The following is an 18,538-nucleotide window of genomic DNA, read 5'->3' as shown; positions in this document are numbered from 1 at the left end:
TCCATTACTGAAGACCATACAAGTTAACCGGACTCTTGCCCATGCTGCTGCCTTTAAACTGGACCATGTTCCCTGAAAAATAAATGTTTAGGCATACATTAGTTCAACACGTAATTAAAGCAGGACAAACTGTAACTGTCCAAACAGCATAATGCATAGGTGTAATATAAAGTTTAGACCACCATCAGTCAGCTGAAGATACTGGAGGTTAGTTTAGCTAATTTAGTGTACATGCTGCAAGAAAGTAGAATGACACGTTCTCTTTCAAGTTGATTTTGTAATTTTTTTTATTGAATAAATGATTTTAAAAGGTAACAATGTTTAAAACTACATGATCTTCACAGCCATTGCTTACATACTCAGATAACCCATCTATATATATTCTTTCAACCCTCCCCACACTTGTCTTTTGCAATTTTTTGCTAATTTCTTTTTTTATGGTTTTTTTTTTTTTTATTGAGTCATACTATCATAATAAATGCCCATTTCAAGTCTTGTCACACTAACAGCTATTCAATAGGAAAAAAGGAAGGGTCTAGCTCTACAGGGGTTGGATTTGAAGTTCCCAGTTCATATTATTCCATCAACAATTTGTCAAGTTACTAAAGCAGAAGGAAAAAAACAAGGATCCAAAATGTTTTTTTGTTTTTTTTAAAGAAATGAAATAAAAGTTGGTATGAGGAGTTACACCAGGTAACCCTCCCAGCCCATCAGGCCACTGCAACAGAAAAAAGTCATTTTGTACAGTGACACGTCTTAAGAAGTCAGTGTCTCAAAAATTCAGAACATAGAAAACCACTAAAATAATTTTGAAACTAGATCCAAAATATTCCTTTGAAAAGAATTTATTTTGATGTACAAAAACAGTCATTTTCCTTTTTTTTTCTTAGGTTTTTTTTTTTATAATAAAACTCTCAAACACAAGTTTATTGTAGTTCTTATTTCTTTTGTCATTATTATTATCATTATTATTATTATTATTATTATTATTATTATTATTGATTCATTTCTTCTTTTTTTCTAAATTCATCTATCAGTGCGATTGTATACCAGTGCAGCTACTGGGTCCAGAGTAAAGAAAACAGGCTTTTTCATCTTTAATGGCATAAAAAATAAGGAATAAATCCATAGTTCATACAAAGTATAACTGCTGGTCTTTAGGGGGAAAAAAAAACATTTATAAACCCATAAAGCTAGGAGGCACACCATGGGATTTTCATTTTTGAAAATTATAGCAATAATAATAATAATAATAATAGTAATAATAATAATAATATTAATAAAACAAAACAAGTAACAACAACTTGCAACCATTTTTAACCATCCTTGAGGCCAATTACGGCTTCAGAGATAGAGTCAATGAAAAAAAATCATTGAAAAATTGAGTTGCTTATTAAGTCAAAACAGTTGAGAAAAATCGCACATTTAAAACAAACGAAAAGAAAAGAAAGAAAAAAAAAGACAAAACATTTTGTCAATTGCAGGGTTTTTAGTTTTTTTTTTGTTTTTTTGGAAGGACAGGAAGCCAGGCCTGAAGAGCAGCATTTGGGCATGGCCGCTGGCATCTTTGGTTCAGTCAAACATACGAAGGTAACACGAGCTTGAGCATTCCACGAAATATGAGAATGACCACGCAAGGAATGCTGAGGCTGAACTCTAACCCTGGTATGGAACCAAAACACAATCTGCTACAGACAAACTACAAATGTCGTTCCATAAGATCCCATGAGGTATTAATGCTTTAAACAGTTAAACCAGTACAGAAGCAGGACTGTTTTCTGTGTCCTCACGTAAAATATTAACTCTCCGTCCCATTTTAGGAGATGCTTTCCTTCAACGTGGCTAAAAAAAAAAAAAAAAAAAAAAAAAAAACAGGATCGTTCACTAGTCAACAACTCAAACTCTTTGAGGAGGTCAAACGATTCAGCAGCTAGAAGAAAAACTAAGGATTTGTTGTTTTCTTTTAAAAAAAAGAAAAGGGAGAAGAAGAAAAAAAAAAAAAAAAAAACAGCATCAAATTTTGCAGGAGGAGGCTAAAGACGACCACGACTACTGTCACCATCTACCGAACGACATACATCACACACCTTGACAAACTAGGCCATGAGGCTGGGCCACAGTGTAGGGAGCGATCAAGGGGAATGAGGTTAACTTGTGACTTCTTGTCCTTTCAAACCTGCAAGGTGTTGACTTGCACTGGTAGGAAAAAAACTAAACAAAAACAAACAAAATACAAACAAAATAAAAACACCTGTTGAACAGATCTGCATATATCAAGGATAGTAAAGGTAAAACATGTAAGATTTTCTCTTAATATATCACTGGTAAATTGTAATGACGACCGCAGACAGTACATTCCATAGCCCCTGTAACGTGTTGCTTCTGGGACTTTTCCTTCTTCACTATATTCCGTATTTCCCATAGGGAATTGATCCCAAAATAACCCACAGTGAACTTCGTGAAAGCAGAGGTTGCTGGGGGCTACTGTATGAATTGGTGACTATCATACTTCGGTATTAAAATGTGCCGTCATGACTCATTTCACAGGAATGTACTAAAGAGAAAATCTTATATGTATCATCTTTAAGTATGATATGATCAATGAGTCCGCATGACCAGTCACGAGATGTGACCACCCCAATATGAGGTCAGATAGCACCATATTTGTCTTAAATCTCTTAATGGTTAATAAGAGTGTGTAAGCCATAGATCAAGCATATCATGGATAAAACCATAGGTCTCATACTCATACATACATGCAACAAAATACATTGCATGTGTATACAAAGACATATGTAAAAGAGCATGGTCAATTTGGTTTTGCAGCAGAAAAATTCAGGTTGTGCTGTGTTTAAATGGACCAGGAAATGACCACCTGGCTGTTCCTCCTCGTCATGTAGTGTACAAGGAGACGCAGTTTGAACACCACAGCGGCTGACGTCACCTTTAAGAGCAGGGGTTGGGTTTTTTTTTTTCGCCAGCTGGGTGAAAAAACTGAAGGCTGCGGGCATCCAGCTGCCCTCTTAGAGAGAGCACTGGCATTCTAAAGCAGGAAAACGTCATGTGGCTCTTTCCTACGCTGTGGTGTGATGATGGAAAAGAGAAGAGCGACAGAGGGACACTCAGGGCATCATCTACTGGTCCATTGTTTTTTTTCCTTTCTTTAAATCATTCATTTAAGGCAACACAACTGAAATCTGGGTCATTTCGGGTTACTGTGGATGGAGTGCCAAAAGCCCTTGACATTTTTGCATAAAGAAAAAAATACCTGTCAGTTAGTAAAGGCTGTTACAAAGAAAGATGTTGGTCAAGTAACAAGAACCTCTCAAAAATTCCAGTTAGCGAACTAAAACCCGAAACAAGCGACCCGCACGACGATCCTCCAAGACTCAAACGTTCTGACAAGTAAAGCCAACTATCCAGGTGTGTGTGCGGATGAGACTCACAGCAAGTAAATATCTGGATGGGAGATGGCTTGTTGAGTCTTTATGTGTAGGCTTTTTCATATATACGTAGACCTCGACTGCGAGCCACTGAGCCCCGTGCAGAGAATCTGTTCCAACTAATTCAACTGTGTTTGCTTCAACCTGACTGCCCATACAAGCTGACAAAAACGTTACTAGCGCCGTGGACACACAAACAGGATCAATGGGATCTCACTAAAGTACCGGAGCAGAATGGCAGTAGTGCAGTTTCAACAACTACGTTGACTGGCTGCACTTCTAAACAGCACAATGACATGAACGTCTACATGACACAAACATGGTAATGAGATCACTTCCTTTGTGCGTCTTCAATGGATCAAAATGACAGCTTTGATACATAATACTTTGTGGACGAGTGACCATTGTTAGCTATAATGTAAAGAGACGAGACAATCTTTCCCCATTAGCGTGGGCAACATGCAGCACATTCAGCAAATGACTAAACCCACCTGGTTTGACAAGTATATCAAGTGATGCGGTCTGTCTCGAAACTGGTTTTGCATTCAGAAGCTGGAGACTTGATACATCTACCAGAGGTTAAAGAATGCAAAACCAAACAACGGACTACAAAGTGTGGAATAGAGAGAAGACATTATGGCTTTGAGTAGTTATAGCATGTCCCTGTCAAGTGACTCCCTGCCAGTAAACTCAGAAACAAACACATACGTTCAACTTAAATCTAAGTATTACTCAGCCATGCTTTTTGGGGTGTTTTTCCTCCCCTCTGTAGGGACCTGTAGTTGTGCCCGCTCCCCCTCTCCAATGCAGAGAATTTTACACTGTTTATTAATAAATCACTGTGACACGATTATCCCTGGACAAAATGGCTTCCTCCAGCAGTTACTTTAAACTGAAAGAAGTTAAAAAAAATGATTAAAACTAAAACCGATAAGGGACACAGCTGTTCATGGTTTAGAGCTTCCACACCAAAACACTACAAATACTCAGAGGGGGAGGTTTCCAAACTCTTTTGTAGGGGAATCTTTAAGTATCATCCAATTTCTACTAGTTTTTTGTCTTGTGGCAGACCAATGTCTATATCCACACACAGAAATCACACACACGATTGTGAGCTCAATCAATAAATATTGCCAGCAAAAGCTGGTCAAGAGGCACCACAATCCTACCATCTATACTTTGGAGTATACATATTCCAATACATAGTTCCAACTACAACACTACAAGAGTTTACAAGCTAAAACAAACCTCAGTCTTTTTTTTTTGTTTTGTTTTTTTGAGAGGAATCAAGAAGAGACGACAGCCTTTGAAAACTGCAGTTGCCTTGCTACATGGTGTTACATGTTTAAGAGTAGGTTAACGTAAAGATTAAGAAAAAAAGAAAATTCTTAGTAAATGTAAAAATTGTAGCAAAGCTTAAACAACAGAAGCGCGAGACTAATCCACTCGAAGAGACTTCCTTCCATCCACAGACTTAAACACCTGATTAGGTTCGCTGAAAAGATTAATAAAATCTAACGTTTGATTAAATTTCCAAAAATATGAATGAACGGGGGGTTTCAGATATAGGAATACATATGCTGCAAAAACGTAACCACAGGCAAAGAAAAGGAAACGTGTGGATTTCTTGTCAGAATCAAATAACGCTTCGTTGCCACCCGTTGCCATGTCAACGTCTGGGAGACGGCCAGCATGGCAACGGAAACTATCATCATAAAATGGTACAGTAGTAGAAATAGCTAGACCAGGAGGGGGCGGGCTCTCCTGGGAAAAGGTCCGCGGAGAGGTCCAATGATTGGTCATGCGGCTCGCTGTCAGGAATAATGGTTGTAGGGTGGTAGAGGGTGCCCAATGCCATTCTGGTAGTGATGGTGCTGGCGGTGGGCGATGTACTCTGCATAGCCCATCGTCATCTTCTCGCTACGGTACCTGGGGACAAAAAGAGATGTGTTGTGATGGCTAACTGCTCTAATCCAGTGTTAGGAGAGTCATGATCACTCTCACTTTGCTCTTCATATACAGTCCAGTGTCAGTGCTAAAATAGGCTGCATGTTCAGTAGCTATCAAAACTAAAGCAGCAGGCCCACAGATGATACTTTACTTGTATGCGTGATTTCTTTTACTAAACCTGACTCATACAATAACCATGATGCAACTTCCTGGAAAGAATTACGTTTAAAACAAAATTTACATAAAAGATGGATGTAGGCAATGTGCATCACACGTTGGCTAGCAACGTGAACATTTTCTAAACTTCAAGCTCAGCATTTCCACTGTTGCCATCTTAGCTTTTTGAAACCAGACATCAGTATCACTCAAAGAGACAGACAGCGCACACACTGCAGTAAACCATACATTAACTTTCTTTTTTTTAACTAAAGGGGACCATAAGTTACTAAATGAACATCCTGTTATATTCAGCAAGGCTTTTAACTAGTAACTGAGACCAAACAGGAAGATATTTACTGAGGATATAGATTGAGGAAAGTCAGGGACATCTTTCCATATATTTCAGTACAACTGGTCTTGTTTGCCATTAGGGGTCAACCCTTGCTGGCCATTAAAAGATTACAGATTTCTAGCACTTCTGTTAATACAGTCTGCTAATACAGTCTACAATATGGACTTTAGCTGTGTTATGCTAATGAGGGCTAATGTGGCCTCAAGAAGGGATATTCAAGCAGAGGAGAGTCTTTTTTTTTAGTGTCCACGAAGTAGCAACGAAAACTGCAGCCAGAAATTTCAATTTCACTTAACCTCCTAGGACCTGGTGTCCGCATATGTGGACATCACATTTTGGGATGTCTAGACCAAAAATACTACATTTTTCTCTACAAGAAAATACAAAATTTAGGTTAAAAAAAAATAAATCTGCTAATTCTTTGTTTTTACATTCATCAGGTCCCAATCAATCCAAATAGCAAAGAAAAATTCAAAATGCATGTCATGAAAGAGTTCGGGTTTTAGGAGGTTAATGGGAGCTCTAAAAGCAAATGAGTCACCGCAAACTGATAGTTTTATACCAGAATATATTTAATATTTTATATTTACATCTAAATATTTTATAGCCTAGTGCAAGGCAGAATGCATTACTGGTGAAGTTATGATCCTGATTTTTATATTACTGAAGAGTAAATAGCAGCTAGCCACAGTAACTGGATGCAGCTTGATAGTGTTAGCTGAAACTTTGTCCAAAAAACAAAAAACCCTTGGACAAAGCCCCTTGAGCTAAGGTTTTAAACCATTACTTCACATAACAAAAGGGTGATGTCACTGTGGTTACACCCATCTCTTACATCCTGGGTTTTCTTCTTTTTCCTGCCACTGTCTCACTTCAGCCTCAACAAAAGTGGCATGGCAGTTCCTGGAACATTTGCACATAGTTTCCTCAAGAGCCACAAAAGGTTTAATCAACAGACTCAACATATGCCTTTTCACATATGCACATAGGTACATCCAGACACACTGACGTATACAACTATTTGTGCTGGTTCTGTTAAGCCTTGTGCACGTCAGGTAAAAGGATCTAAATGAAAGTGTGCTGCAAGAACAGAGTACAGCAGTGACGCATTAATGTTTCAGCATTAGATAATTCAATCAATTAAATGTAATCTTACCTGGTTAACTTAATGGTCTTCCTGAAGTCATTTGTGATGGGAGCTTTGTAACCTCCCTTTCGTAGTAAGGAATCTATGGTTTGAATGTGGTCCCAACCTAGTTAAAGTAAAAGGAGTGAAAAGCAATTCCACATATTCCCTACTCTGTTCAATACAACTCAGTCTTTATTAAAAGCAGAGGAAGCTAGATTGTTAGAGGCACAAGAAGATCTTACCTTGCTCCTTTGCAACCTCTGGTAGGTAGGTGGCGGTGCGTTTTGATCCTTTTTCATTGAAAAATTCTATCCTAATACCGTGAACACCCACCTAGAATTCAAGACAGGCACAAAAATAAATCCCTATAAATCTCTTCATCCAATGAAGACAGAGCTGTGGAGAAACAGGTTATTCCATTCAAAATGCACTTCCAAGTTAATGATGGAATCTGTTTTACATTTTTCATCTAAATGCAATGTACTGCATGGTTGAAGCTCCAGTTTATTACACGATATTCTCATTTCTGTTCACATATTATTCTTAATTTTCAGTCTTCTGCTGGAAATTAAAACTACAATTAAAAAATGGTACTATTGATCAAACTGTAGCTCCAAATCATATTTATTTTCACAGATAACAGCTGGTAAAGACATCTACTGATGTTTTGGAAAAGCATACAGCACCCAATCAAACTAATCCAATTTTGAAAGCCAGAAAACTTTAATTTAAAGCAGACTTTTTTCTCTTTTATAAATACAATGCTTTAGAACTATGCTGCCACTTCAAGAATGCTGGGTATGCCTTCAAGTGACAAACCCAGAAATAACGTGTGGACACATTCGTGTACAATAATAGCTTGAAGAATGAGATGCACGTGAGTCTGCATCAAAGCTGCAAAGCACCACAAAAGTGCGGGGGCAAAAGCCTGTGCTCAGCCATGTTCAAGCAAATAACATCTCTTACCTCCCAGTCAAGGTAATCACCGACGTCTTCAAAGTTGGTGAGAAGAGACACTGAGCAGAAGAGGCGAGGCAGCTCATCCCTTGTCATAGGGGGGAAGCGGCTGTCTTTAAGGGCACTGGAGACATCAAAGTACAAAAGCAAAACAGCATTACAAGAGGTGACTCAGCACAGGGATGCAGGGTGCTGGTATGTAACAGATATAGTAGCACACTTTGCAACAGAATGAAATATGTTTTGCTTGTTTTGGGGGGGGTTTTGTCTTTTTTTTTTGGGGGGGGGGGGGGGGGGACACGACTAGTGGACTTTCCATGTCCACAAGTCTGTGTGATATAAATTTCCTCATCAGACAGTGAATGTGAAGACCCATTCGGATGGCCAGCTGGCCTGTTTTGTTTTTGTTGACTTGTCCACAGAGAATTTACATTACAATGTATCAACTGCACATGCACCTCAGGTGGCGTTCTTCAAAGGAGTATGACAGGAACGACTATTTAGCCATCGGGTCTCCAGCTGTCCGCATCCGCAACAGAGTATAATCGAGGCAGTCTCAGTTACACCACTTGCACCGTTTAGTTGTGACTCAACTTCTCTTCTACGACTGGCCATAAACAAACCAAGCCTATTTAGGAGTGGGGATACAAGTGCACAAGCTTGTAATAAAGCATACTTGCAGCCATGTTGAATGTCGGATACTGCCTTTCATGAAACCAGACTATTTGAGGAAAAGGAAAAGCCATCTCCTGAACATATTTAACATTTACAAGCTAACTGACAGGTTTTAATTCTATATGAGCTATTTATCTGTATATACTACAAGGATGTCAAAGGAACAGAAGCAGGTCAGCACTGCTGCTTTCCACAGTGGCAAAAACCAGTAAAAGGTGGTTTAGCCTCACCAAAAACATGAATTACACCACTGTTTACTGATAACACTAGTGGAAGATCCATATGTCTGATTACCCCACCTTTCTTGAATTGATTGGGAGGATCTGACGCTTTTCCCATGATTGTTTGCTTAGCATAAGATGCTCCATTCCCAACAACTTTCTATCTATTTATTTCCTAATCCACTACGGTTTCTTGATCTTTTGCCACTCAGACAAGTTTTTGTGCAGATTGCACACTTTTTAATTGTCTTAGGCCTAGAGCTGGGCGATAGAACGATAACGATATGTATCGCGATATAACTTTTACTCGATAGAGAAATTAAGCTATCGCGATAGACCTCGCCGCTCTTGTCCTCTTAAAAAAATAATAATAATAATAATGTCAGCCAATCCAAATTAAGTAGCGCAGAGCCGAACCAATCACAGCCGCAGCGTCACGTCGCGTGACTTGTTAGTACAGCACAAGTGCCAAGCCGCACGTGTGTTTGTTTGGGAAGCAGCCAGCGGGTAATGGAGCCAGCGCGTAATGGAGGAAATGAGTGTGCCGACTAGAAAAATCAACCGAGCGTGACCGAAGAGAAAACAGATGACGGTTCCAATGCTGGAGAGATTGTCGAACGGAAGAGCCATAGAAGTTCCGTAGTGTGAAGGTATTTCGGCTATTTCAAGTCTGACAAAAAACAGAGTAGCGTGCACTGTAAATTGTGCCGAAAGCAAGTCTGGAAATACAATAAACTGGTGCATGCGTCACACTGCGCCACGTTATTGTTTCGGTTAAATGAATTTCTACAATACTGTTACTGTTAATTCTACTCTCTGCAGTGTTTAAATGCTTACATATACACACAGTTACTGTCCCTCCACACATACGACTCGGTTCTGCTTCTATGCCCCAGCTTTGTTTACTTTTTCCCACCGAGGCTTCTAGACTTCTGATTGGCCAACATTTCTGCACGGTTAGGAATCTAGCGCCACCTGCTGCTTTGGCATGTTCATAGCAGCGTTTTCCTTCATTTCTGCCTTTATGTGTGGACGGGATTATTTTTTAAAACGAAAACTGAAAATCTCCGTTTTCAAAAATACCCGTGTACGTGTGGACGTAGCCTCAGTCTCTGACTGGAAGCGCTAATTCGTCATTCGGCTTTTGTCAGACTAAAGTAACTGTTAAAACTGTTTGAAAAGCTAAGCTATACAACAAGGAGAGATTGAGAATTACCTTTTAGTTCTCAGTTTATTTGATATTGACAAAAGTTAGTCAGTTTTGTCTGTTCTTCTGTAAAACAAACTAAGATTTATTTTTAGAATTAATATTTTGTTTCTAAGTGGAATTGACAATTTAGTCTGTTTCATTTGTTCTATTTTGAAACTTAAACGCTTTAGCGGCTGCCTTTTGTGTAGTTTGCAATATTTGCCTTTTATTTATCTGAAAAAGTCTCATGTTCCTTAAGTACATCTACCCTGTTGAACTTATTATGGGAAATAAATATTTAAATAAAAACAAGCTGCTGATTATTTCACATTTTACTTGTGAGCAACGGCACATTTAAATCTTACAAATATAGTTATTTGGCTTATATCGTGATAGATATCGTTATCGCCTGAAATGAAAAAAACATATCGTGATATGAAAAAATCTCATATCGCCCAGCTCTACTTAGGCCTTTTTTCAGCGATTTTGCCTTTTTCTTTCTTTTTTTGCTTTGGTCATTCATAATCATCACAAACGGGGGTAGTTAAGACTTGGTGAATGTGAGTGTCATTCTACAGACACGTCTTAGCAAAGACCAACACAGCAGTTAAGACCAGCTGTTGAAACTTATCCAAGATCCTAATGGAGATAGATTACATGCCAACACATACCACACACAGGCAGTGTAGTTCAAGAACAGTGATGCGTGGCACAAATGTCCTAACAACTGCTAGTGAATGGTGCACTTTCGTGTTGTTTAGCCTTGTCGCATGGACAGTGTTATGGCACCTGCACTGAGACAAGACAACTGCATTTTTGCATGAGCATAAATGGTTATGTAGCATTCTGCTTGACAAATGACAAACACAATCGTGGCATGCACATTCAGAACCTAAACAGTATTTTTATTTGTCTTCTTTAGACAAAGGTAAATCTTTATGTCGCTTGTTTTTAATACCAAAAGAAAAGGTGGTCACAAGATAGGAGACCTCCATGTATCTCCAGAACAGCTTCAGTCCATGTTGGCATTGATTCTCTCAGTGTTTGGAAGTCTACTATAGGAGCAAAAACACTGTCCACAGTGTTCGGCATCTGATAACCGAGGGGAAGAACTAACGTCTTTCCAAAAAGCCTACGATGACTTCTCCTTATTACACCCTTCAGTGATCTGCATTCCTGGGATTCAAGGGTTCATGTTTGTCCTTTAATCACACTACTTTTTTTTTTCCCCAAATAGATGTCATTAATTCAAACCTTTACGGAAAACTAAAGAACATTATTGTGGAATATTTTCCAAGCCCCAGGATCAGGAATCAAAGACAAACATCAGTTCCACTCAAAACGCAGCACAAATGAAATTTAAAAAATAAATGAATTAAAAAAAATAACCTTCAATATGACTTCAATTTACTCTTTTTTTCCCCACTAATAACATTTTGTGCCGTTTCTGAATGTTTCTTCTCTGTGACAGAGGTCTGCAGCTCTGAAGCACAAATTAGCGAGTCCCCATTTTTGCTTACCTGGTAAGGGTGTACTCCCTGAGTCCTGAGTGCAGATTCATGGCAGAAAATGTACCTATACAACCCCTCAACCGCTTGTCTCTGCCTATTTTCCATGTGACAAACAGCGGGCTGAAAAACAACAGACGAACAAGATACTGTGTTAAAGTAGTTGAACATTAATGTGTTTACACAAGATGAGAAATGCCTACTCAGGGCTTATAAAAGCTCATTAGAAGTACACATCGGCGAGTTTTTTGCAGCTAGTAAGACAGACCTTTTCACATTGGACTGAAATGGGACAAGTGTCTCACATTATTACGGATTAATTGTCATCAAAGACTTTAGCCCATAGCACTGGGCCATATGTCCAGCCACAACAGAATAACCCAAATCTCTTTTTGAAACAATGATTTTCTACACTTACTACATTTTCCAGCTTTTATGGTAGCGGGTAAAAAAAAAAAAACAAAAAAACAAAAAACATACTGGAAAAAAGAAACCAACTACACAAGTTTTTTGTTTGTTTTTAAATTCCTCATTGGACTCACTGTGTGGAAAAACACCGAATTACTTAGTTACATGCTGTTTCACTGGAGCCAAAAGTGCATTAGGCAGAGAACAGGACAGTAAAAGGTACACACCTCCTTTTGGTTTGCATACATTCATCAAGCATTGCTGAGTACAACAGTCAATGCTGGAAGGCATCATGGCATGTCCATGGCAAAAACCATGCAAAACCGGGTGTATGGCCCATGGAGAATTATGGAAATAAGAACACACACCCCATCTACCCTGCATACCTTTTTGTCATCTGTCCAATGTGTGTCTGAAACACTATACTTAAAGGGTTTTTTTGTCATCTATAGCTTCACATTGTAAAAAAACGAAAAGAAAATAATAAATACATAAATTTTATATACACACACTATATATGTATATTGCATCATATACAGTCATTTGATTATGTAAAGTTTTATTCTCACATGCCACTGTAGGGCTCCAAATGATCTCTTTCCAGATTAAAACCACCAGTCAGATTCTAAGTACAGATAAAAATAATTCAGCATTCAATTCAAAATTCAGCATGACACTTTTACAGTTTAGCTACAAAGGTTTCACAGTATTATTATATCCCTGCCAAATTATTCAGTGACAGAACAGTCTTTTCCAGCATCTCTGAGTTCACTCCTAAAATATTGGACATGCGCAAAGCCTAAGAAAAAAAAAGGGTGTGTTTTATCTGAAAACATTTAAATGATATTTTATACAAATCAAAATGACTCCTGGTTCAATGAAGTTTCATTTATCTAAAAAAAAAAAAAATACATTTAAAAAACTAAAACTTAACTAGTTTAAGTGGCTTCAGCTGGCAACAGAAGTGAATGATTTTCTTCCGTTAGATGGTAATGTAGTCAAAAAAGGAGCCATTATTCATTTATTCTGGTAACGCAGTGGATCAGTACACTCAGAAACTTAGCATGATTTCTACATTTTAATTTTATTTTATTTTTTTAAATTGTAAACCTTAAATTTCAGTGGCTGCTTCACTTCAAAACTTTTACAAAATTTGTATCCAATAAAACATTTTATTAAGCAATGCCTACCCATTCAACATTGCTCATTCCTACTAGGGGTCCACTATGCGTGTAGTTCCCAAAGCGCATATGGATGCATCTCAAAACCAGCTCTCTGCTTTACTAACAACACACGCCGAGTCTATTTTTAATGGGAGCCGGGTCAAGCTGCACAAACCAGATGGTGAGGGAAGGAAGTCAGATGCAGGAACGGCACAGAGCATCCGGTCTGGAGTTTCAAATTAACCTCACCCAGACTAAAGGGTCTGGTATGATTTGAAAGAACTGAACAAAACGGTCACAGTCACGAGCACGCCATATTCCTGCTGTGTCAGCTAGCAGCTAGTCAGCTAATTTAGCTGACGAGCCTTGCTAACATGACTGTGGGAGCAGCTGGTGGACGGCATAATTTATTAGTCTCCTTGCAGTAAAAATACAGCAAATGTATTTTAAATACACTCAAATATTTCATTACATTTAAAGCGGATGCTAAATAGCTGTAAATCCAAAACTAGATAAACAGAAAAAAATGCAGACAATGTTTAATGTTGTTTGATCATTGAAATGGATGCACGGGAAACACAACAAACTCATGTTTATGTCTTCAGAACACACATTTTTATCCCTCAAAATTTTGATATCATCACAACTAATGTGACTTTGCAGAGCTGATCGACTAACTGCGCAGAGCAGTGCATCTATGTCAAATACAGCAGCATTGTTGCAGCATTTAAATAATTCAAACTGACAATGGCCCCAAGAGAAGGGCATGTCAAGGGCACCCAAGACCATGAGTTGCTCAAACCTGTGGGAGTTTTTCTGTGTGGCCATTAGCATGCTACATTCCTAGACACGAGTACATGTCTGGGTTTAATCTGAAGGTTAAGCCCTAGCCCAATGCTCAGCCTTAAAGACTGGCCAGCCAGAGTTAAAAATGGACAAGATTTGTGCCTTTAAGAGAGGCTCCCAAATGTAAATATTGCATGATCACTTCAGTAAATTTGTTCTGCTGTGGAGAATATACCCTTACTGCAATATTTAGAAAGTCAGCACCAAATACTCGCCATTTATTAAACTGCATGACACTTTGCTGGACACGGAAATATTCAGTAAATATGGGATTTACCAAGGTCTGTGCCCCATTGCTGGCATTTCAAATACTCATACTCACACTCATACTTGCAGTGATGCACTTATCCTGATTACCAACGCAATGTCGCTTAATGTTTGAGGGGTTTTTTTTGCTAAGAGTGGACAAGAGACTGTGGAGTAATTTGCACTAATTTTTTTTTCACAGTTTTTCCTTCTCCATAGTCTCTTATTGGGAGGTACAACAGAAAATGTGGGCTTGAGTGTATCATCACTGGAAACACCTATATAGGCTGCAAGACCAGTATGGGGGCCAACATGAGGAGAATTCTCTTATGAAGGATTTTTGCATTTGTCAGTGCAGTCCTGGAATTAATGAGCAAAAAAATGACTACAACTTAAATATGAAAAATAAACATTTTTTAGTTTTACCACCAAGAATGCATTTCTTATTTAGCTTATTGTGCATTAGGTAAGTCTAGCAACATAAACTCTGGCCTAACAAGCTCTATCTATTTTGTCAGAGACATGTCAGGTGACACCCACCACTGAGTTTTGAGCAATCTGTATATTTGAATGTGTAAGCATTTCTGCCTACAGTTTTCTGACATGCAGTTGAGAGAGACTTGGAAATGTCTGACAGACTTCGAGGATGCCCTTTTATCATTAAAGATTCCTGCAAGCTGGATTTCCTTTCAGAGGTCAAGATGTCAAAATCAGCATCTCTGCATATTCAACACAATAAATGCAAATAAACACTTGCAAAAAGCAGTGTGTGTGTTACATATGTATAACAGTGTACCGTTTGCCATGGTAGGTAATGATTTCCATAAACACTGGAATGTTTGAGCTGGTAGATACAAACAACCCACAGCATGCATACACCCAACATGTATACAGCAATGTAATTTATTGTCTGTCTAAAGGGATAAGAATGCCTCTGTGTCACGTGACAGTACAATGGAAAGACAAGATTTCTCATTATTTTAGTAATGATCACACAAGATCAAAAAGTTATTTCAAAGTCATCTGGTCTATTATATTTATAATGGTTAATGAAATTGTTGGGTAGGGCTGCCAATGTAAACAACCGTCTTACAGGCTTATGTTGGGTTAAACAACCGCAAGCCAGACGCTATAACATAAGGTGGAGACAAAATGTCTCGGTTGAGGGCGCAGGAATCATACATTTATTGATTTTTTTTTTAAACAATTAATACAAAAAACACATCGTTCAACGAATGCTTCGCATGGTTAAACAGCGAAACAGTTAAACTATCTTTTAGCTCTATTTATCTAACGCCGCCACTGCTCTTCTTTTATCGCCGGTTAAATTAAGCAAAGATTAGTGCTGCTAAGTACTTAGCAAGCACCACCTTTTCTTTGTTGTTTGGTGCCAAAAATCGGGTATTTTTATGTGTTTCTACACTGGTCTTGTCCACACTACACAAAAACTTGCTGTGAAACCCGCCGGCTGGTTTCGTAGTCATGGTAGCCGAGGTTCTCAGCATATTTACCATTAATTTAATTCCTAAAAGCTTGTTAATACTTCGTTACTAAGCTAATGTAGCTCAAAGCTAAGCCTAGTATGTGGCAAAGCAGAGTTCATTCAGGGCGACTTAAAATATTCTTGATATTAACATACAAAATATTAAAAGTTAACACGTTGAGTCGTATGTTTCACCTAACGAAGCTATCGGTGTTACACTAAAATAAAGTCAACGACGTTATCTTCGTTCAAACCTCTATGATTTTAGACTAAGTGGCTAGCTGGTAACAGCTAAAGCTAGTAGCAAACACCCTTAGCTTACGTTAGCAGTGTTATTAAAGAGTTCGTCTGACAGCACTGTAAACGGTTTCTTTCGCAAAGTGCCAACAGGAAATATAAGAGTGACCTTTCACTCTATCCAGTGACATAAAAGATTACTTTATAAGCACTATATCAAATTCGCTGTAGCGTTAGTGGTCAGCTAGTTTAGCGACAGGCCAGTGTAGACAGTCTCTTCGACAAGGCCCGATATTCCAACTTGGCCAATTCAAGCTGTATTCGCGAGCTTTTCGGTGTAAATTCACGAGAAGCAAAAGGGTGTTTCGAAGTGACAGTTTGAACAGAACCCGGAGCTGAAGCCACGAAGCGTGCTGCCACATACATTTTCTGGGAGAATAGCATAGTGAGCCTTTGACATGCAGCAAACAACAGCAGACAAGAAAATACTCACTAGGGATCATTTGTAAACCTGGGTGTTCTCGGAGGTTGGTATCCGTACAGATGGCAATAAAGCACGTCAAAACAGAAGCAGCACATCTCCGCCGAAACGACCATTTTTCTGCCTCCACTTCCCGAACCAGGTCCTGGGCTGAGATTCGGGGAGAGGCCGGATGTATTATATCCGGCCGGGGCTGGGGACAGAGCGTTTGTGCCGCTGCTACCACTACTACTACTGCCGCTAACGTTACCCCCGGGTCCCCCCAGGCCGTTGGCTCGGCTCACGTTCGCCGCCGCTGCAACTGTCGCGGAGGAGCCAATCCCCAGCTCCGAGCCACAATGTCCGGTTCCTGCCACCCCGCTTCCCGCCCCCACCCCGCCGGGACCCCCTGATCCGGGCGATCCCGACAGTTTCTGCTTCTTCACCCCGCAGCACCCGGCCGCCATCTTGGAACAATCTGCACCGACACACCGCTTCCGACCCATAACCGTCACCGCGGGAAGGGTGGGGGGGAACGCCGGCCAGACGTAGAAATCCCACTGCGTTGATACGTACGACGGACAGTACTCCACTTTCACTCTTTTATTTTTTGTCGGACGACGAAATAACCGATGTGGCGAGAAGACTGCAGTGTCACCCTAGCGTTGCCTTTAAAAATGCGTGACTTTGCTACGGAAAATCCATAGCTGGGATAAGCAGTTTTTTTCTCGAGTAGTCAGCCAGTCCAGCTTTGGATCTCGGTGTTCCAGTGGATCACCTATAACGTCAACTCCCAGCCTAATAGCCCCCCGTTCTCCCTAACACGACACCATCCGCATCCGAGGAGATCACAGTCAGTCCCCCTTAAAACACACAAGTTCAGGGTGGGCACGGTCCGAACAGGCCGCAGATGACAGTAGCCAAGCGGTCCAGATGTGAAGCCGACAGCCAGTGCGCTGTAGCCCCGCTGCACACCTCTCCAAGTGGAAGCCGGGAGCTTGAGTACGCAGGACCCATAAGCTTCAGCACAAATTGCGCACAGTGTCTTGGACAGCGTAGCCCCTCATTGCACCAGCTTGTTTGCTACTGCCTCACGAACTTCTAATTACACAACAGGCCCAGTATGTTGGAATTCCAGACGCTGGGATAGCGCAGAGTAAAATGGCATCTGACAATGCAGGGTTGTCATGGCACAATGAAACGCGTCAGCGCCCAGCGAGTCATATCAGTAACGTTAGCCCACAGTTTGCACCTGCATGATGCCTTTTTCTTGAATCTGGTGAGAAGGAGGGGGGAAGAAATCTCAATAACACCCCCGCGTCAAACGGACAGCTGAAAGTTTTCAGTATAGGTTTGTTTGGAGGTTGTCATCCGTTCATGGGGATACACAGAGAAGAGCATTCTAGTCCGTGAGCCGTGAGAAATCCTCTGGATTTGACGAGCCCCGCATTCGTCTCTCAGCTGCTACAATTCGGTGCTGTTCGGGTAAAAGCCCTGTGATCAGTCTGTGGGCACGGGCATCGGTGTCGTCGGCACACCGGAACCGGATTCAGAAAACGTGTTGCGCCCACTTGCTACACATAATGCGTAGCTTCTGGGATATCAGATTTGCAATTCAGAAGAAGTGCACGGGGCCGTGGAAGCATGCGCGCTCTTGACGTCCATGCGTGTGTATGTGTATATGCGTGCGTGCATGGTAAAGTATCGGTGCCGACGCCCCCCAAGTTATAAAAGGCATAGGAGCCGACTGACTGCTGTAAACTGATTTGACAGTGTCTGGATTTCACAGCGCTGTGAGTTCGGATAAAGTTACGCACACCGATGCACGTTCTTTTGAGAAACTGCCTCTAATGTAATCTATTCCGAGTGGCCGATTTGAAATGTGGCACACAGACATATCATATGGCCGCTCTCGGGGCTGCTGCTGCTGCTAGAAATGTCGTGGCTTCATCTCATCCAGGACCCTGGAAGAGTAAACAAATAAATACATCCACACACGTCTAATGTCGAGTTCTGTGTTTCCTGAATCGTTCTCTTACCCCACCTCCTTCCCATTCTGCCCTTCAGTCAGGAATTAATATATCAATAAAGAACGGAGTGGGTAGACATTAA

General features: G+C 40.1%; 1 protein-coding gene across 1 annotated transcript; it reads right to left on the bottom strand.

Moving 5' to 3' along the window:
• Positions 1-426: 426 nt before the first annotated feature.
• On the bottom strand, positions 427-18,047 carry ammecr1 (AMMECR nuclear protein 1). Its single transcript, XM_082549834.1, has 6 exons — positions 16,460-18,047; positions 11,596-11,706; positions 8,000-8,114; positions 7,276-7,366; positions 7,061-7,157; positions 427-5,372 (listed from the first exon to the last, which is right to left on the bottom strand). Exons 1-6 carry the CDS (start codon positions 16,930-16,932, stop codon positions 5,258-5,260), a joined length of 1,002 nt encoding a protein of 333 aa, XP_082405960.1. The 5' UTR covers positions 16,933-18,047; the 3' UTR covers positions 427-5,257.
• Between the last annotated feature and the right edge of the window lie 491 nt (positions 18,048-18,538).

This window comes from Aulonocara stuartgranti, assembly GCF_965226115.1.
Source record: "Aulonocara stuartgranti genome assembly, chromosome: 10".
NCBI lineage: Eukaryota > Metazoa > Chordata > Actinopteri > Cichliformes > Cichlidae > Aulonocara > Aulonocara stuartgranti.
This window is presented reverse-complemented; position numbering and strand designations above follow the sequence as displayed.

Excerpts from the sequence above, each read along its gene's own strand:
- ammecr1 (XM_082549834.1), bottom strand. The coding sequence starts at position 16,932 with ATGGGTCGGAAGCGGTGTGTCGGTGCAGATTGTTCCAAGATGGCGGCC. Across the intron at positions 7,367-7,999 it reads GTGATTACCTTGACTGGGAG|GTGGGTGTTCACGGTATTAG; the intron begins GTAAGAGATGTT and ends CTTGAATTCTAG. Across the intron at positions 5,373-7,060 it reads AAGACCATTAAGTTAACCAG|GTACCGTAGCGAGAAGATGA; the intron begins GTAAGATTACAT and ends TTTTGTCCCCAG.